We start from the raw sequence: 3,257 nt of genomic DNA, 5'->3' as shown, positions 1-3,257 counted from the left end.
ACAATTATAAGTTTGTTGATTGCATATTTTATTGCACATATATTCCTTTTTTATTAACAAGAGTATTGTTGTTTGCACATTTGATTGCACATATGTTCTTTTTTATTGACAACATGTGAGTAACATAAGTTTAAAAACCAAATTTTATTAGTGCTCTATGAAACATAAAAAAGTTAATCCTGGCCACTAGGCTAATCACTAAGGGATCACCAACCAGCAGAACTAGCAAAAACACCTGTCCAAGCACCCAGCAAAACAGTTGCCTAAGCCCAGAAACACATAAGACATGATCTGACTAGGAGGTCTAATCCTCTTGTTATCAAAACATGTGGCATTTGGAGTTAACCACAGCACCCAGCAAACAGTTGCCTAAGCCCAAAATGTAGACAGATTTACCCTTTGGTATAATCCAATGAATTCAAGTCCAGAATTGGTTGAAACTGCTAGGTCTACAATTAGCACCAAACTTAATCCAATGGAACTAATTCCAGAATTGCTCCAAACTGCTGGGTCTACAATTAGCACCAAACTTACAGTTTCCTTCTCTGTGCCTGATTCATCACCTTTCCATTTTTGTTTTAAAGTTTATATTTCAGAGGTATCTTAGCCTTCTAAACTTGTTTGAAGTTAGGCCCACAGTCATGCCTACAAACCTTCTTATAAGTAGATTTGATAGAGAAGTTCCCAGATTTTTCCCACCCCCATCTTGCTCTCTCAATTGAGCCATCTTCTAAAAGAGAGATGCTCACATCTTTGTTTCATAAAAGAAATAGAACTATTTTGTTCCACATTGATATCATATAATTGAGGGAACTTGCATCTTGCTCTATCACAATCATCATTAGTATTGTGGTATAAGATATCTTGTAACTGTAGAAACACTGCACACCCTAACCTGGGGGGTGACCTTCATTATATAGCCTAGAAGGCTTGCAGTACATCTACAAGTTACAATGTGGTACTAATACAATTCAGGCAACGAGTACAAGGCAAATGGGCCGTAAGCCCAATACGATCTGTTATAATTATATTCTAACACCCTCCCTCAGTCTAAGCGGGAGTGTCACGAACACAGAGACTAGACCTAAAATCAGGAAACAACTGTACAGGTAACCCTTTAGTCATGATGTCCGCGAACTGATGAGACGATGGGACATGGAGCAATCGAACCGGTCCCAAGGCCACTTTGTCACAAACAAAGTGGATGTCTATCTCAATATGCTTCGTGCGACGATGATGTACTGGGTTGGCAGTCATATAGACGGCGCTGACGTTGTCACAGTAAACGATCGTTGCTGAAGCAATGGGCGCATGGAGCTCCTGAAGCAGCTGTCGGAGCCAACAAGTCTTAGCCACAGCGTGAGCAACGGCACGATACTCAGCCTCCGCACTCGAATGAGAAACCATAGTTTGTCGTTTAGAGGACCAAGAGACTAAGTTGTCACCGAGGAAGACACAGTAGCCTGAAGTGGAGCACCAGGAGTCCGAACATCCAGCCCAATCAGCATCAGAGTAAGCGATCAAACTGTCGAAGCCGCCAACACCAAGGTGAAGCCCGGTGAACAGAGTGCCCTTCACATACTGGGGGACACGCTTGAGCAACGCCAGATGAGGCTCACACGGGTCATGCATGAAGAGGCAAACCAGCTGGATGGCATAGGCGATGTCCGGACGAGTTAGCGTGAGGTACTGTAGAGCGCCAGCCTGACTGCGGTACTGGGTAGCATCCGCCACCGGAGCACCATCCATAGCTGAGAGCTTGGCCTGAGTGTCCACAAGAGTCGCTGTAGAGTGACACTTGGCCATGCCGGCACGCTTGAGCAGGTCCATGGCATACTGTCGCTGGGAGAGGAAGAGGCCGTCGGAGGTCCACGTGACAGAGATCCCGAGGAAGTGATGGAGCTCCCCGAGATCTGTTATGGCGAACTCAGAGTGATGAAGCCGAATGATGCGCTGAAGTAGAACAGGTGACGAAGCAGTCAAAATGATGTCGTCGACATAGAGCAGCAGGTAGGCGACGTCGGCGCCCTCCTTGTAAACAAAGAGGGACGTGCCGGAGATTGAAGCAGTGAAGCCGGAGCGCTGAACAAAGCCGGCAAACCGCTGGTACCAAGCCCTAGGCAACAGCTTAAGTCCGTACAGGGACTTTTGCAGGAGGAAGACGTGGTCGGAGGTGTTGGCAGTAGACAGTCTCATCCAGATGATTGTGGAGAAGCGCGTTCTTCACATGCAGCTGATGAATCGGCCAGGATGAAGAAGCAGCGATGCTGAGGACGACGCGGATGATGGCCGGTTTGACAACCGGGCTGAACGTCTCGTCGTAATCGATGTTGTACTGCTGCGAAAAACCACGAACGACCCACCGTGCTTTGTGACGGGCGAGAGAGCCATCAACATGGTACTTGTGCTTGAAGACCCACTTGCCAGTGATCACATTTGCACGTGGTGGTCGAGGTACAAGATGCTAGGTGCCATTGTCGATGAGCGCCTTGTACTCGTCGGTCATGGCCGCCCGCCAATTAGGATCCGCCATAGCAGCACGTGAGTTGGCAGGCAGCGGGGAAGCCAGCGTCGTGGAACCTGCAGTGAAACTGTACTGCTGGATGGGCGGTGGTAATGATGCCGTCTGGGATCGCGTCTCCCGGGAGGGAGGAGCTGGGACCGGCGGTGCCGCCACCGGTGCTGCCGCTGCAGCTGTAGGAGCAGCGGCCGCTGGTGGAGTCGGACGAGGACGTCGAGACGCGGAGAGGAGGCGGTGCTGCTGTCCGTGATGCAGCGGCTGCAGGAGCAGCCACGCTGCTTGCAGAGGGGGCTGGCGGTGGGGGCGAGGCACCCAAGGGCACCCGGCGGGCAGCGCCATGCCACAAAATGGCCAGGTCCAGTCCAACGGGGTCACCGGCATCAGTGGCATCCTCCAGGGGCGTCATGGCCTCAGTGTCCGAGGTGGACAGAGGAGGCGCGGGCAGTATGTCCTGTAACAAAAAGTCAAAAGAGTCCGAGTGGGGCTTGGAAGCCGCAAACGGAAAGTGAGTCTCATAAAAAATGACGTGTCGCGAGATTATGATTTTGCGAGTGGAAAGGTCAAGACACCGATAGACCTTCTGGGAAGGAGAGTAACCGAGAAAGACACACGCCATAGAGCGAGGAGATAATTTATGGGGAGTCGTGGCACTAAGGTTTGGATAGCACAAGCAACCAAAAACTCGAAGGATGGAGTAATCGGGCATCTTGTGATGGAGAAGATGATAGGGTATACC

General features: G+C 50.0%; 2 protein-coding genes across 2 annotated transcripts; both read right to left on the bottom strand.

Moving 5' to 3' along the window:
* On the bottom strand, positions 1,051-2,196 carry LOC110431135 (uncharacterized mitochondrial protein AtMg00810-like). The gene has a single exon (XM_021449842.1). The coding sequence runs from the start codon at positions 2,194-2,196 to the stop codon at positions 1,051-1,053; it is 1,146 nt and encodes a 381-aa protein (XP_021305517.1).
* LOC110431134 (sal-like protein 3) lies at positions 2,465-2,902 on the bottom strand. The gene has a single exon (XM_021449841.1). It carries the CDS (start codon positions 2,900-2,902, stop codon positions 2,465-2,467), a length of 438 nt encoding a protein of 145 aa, XP_021305516.1.

The sequence above is a fragment of the Sorghum bicolor genome, chromosome 10 (genome assembly GCF_000003195.3).
Source record: "Sorghum bicolor cultivar BTx623 chromosome 10, Sorghum_bicolor_NCBIv3, whole genome shotgun sequence".
Classification (NCBI taxonomy): domain Eukaryota; kingdom Viridiplantae; phylum Streptophyta; class Magnoliopsida; order Poales; family Poaceae; genus Sorghum; species Sorghum bicolor.
Note: the sequence above shows the minus strand (reverse complement) of the source record. Positions and strands in the feature narration are given on the sequence as shown.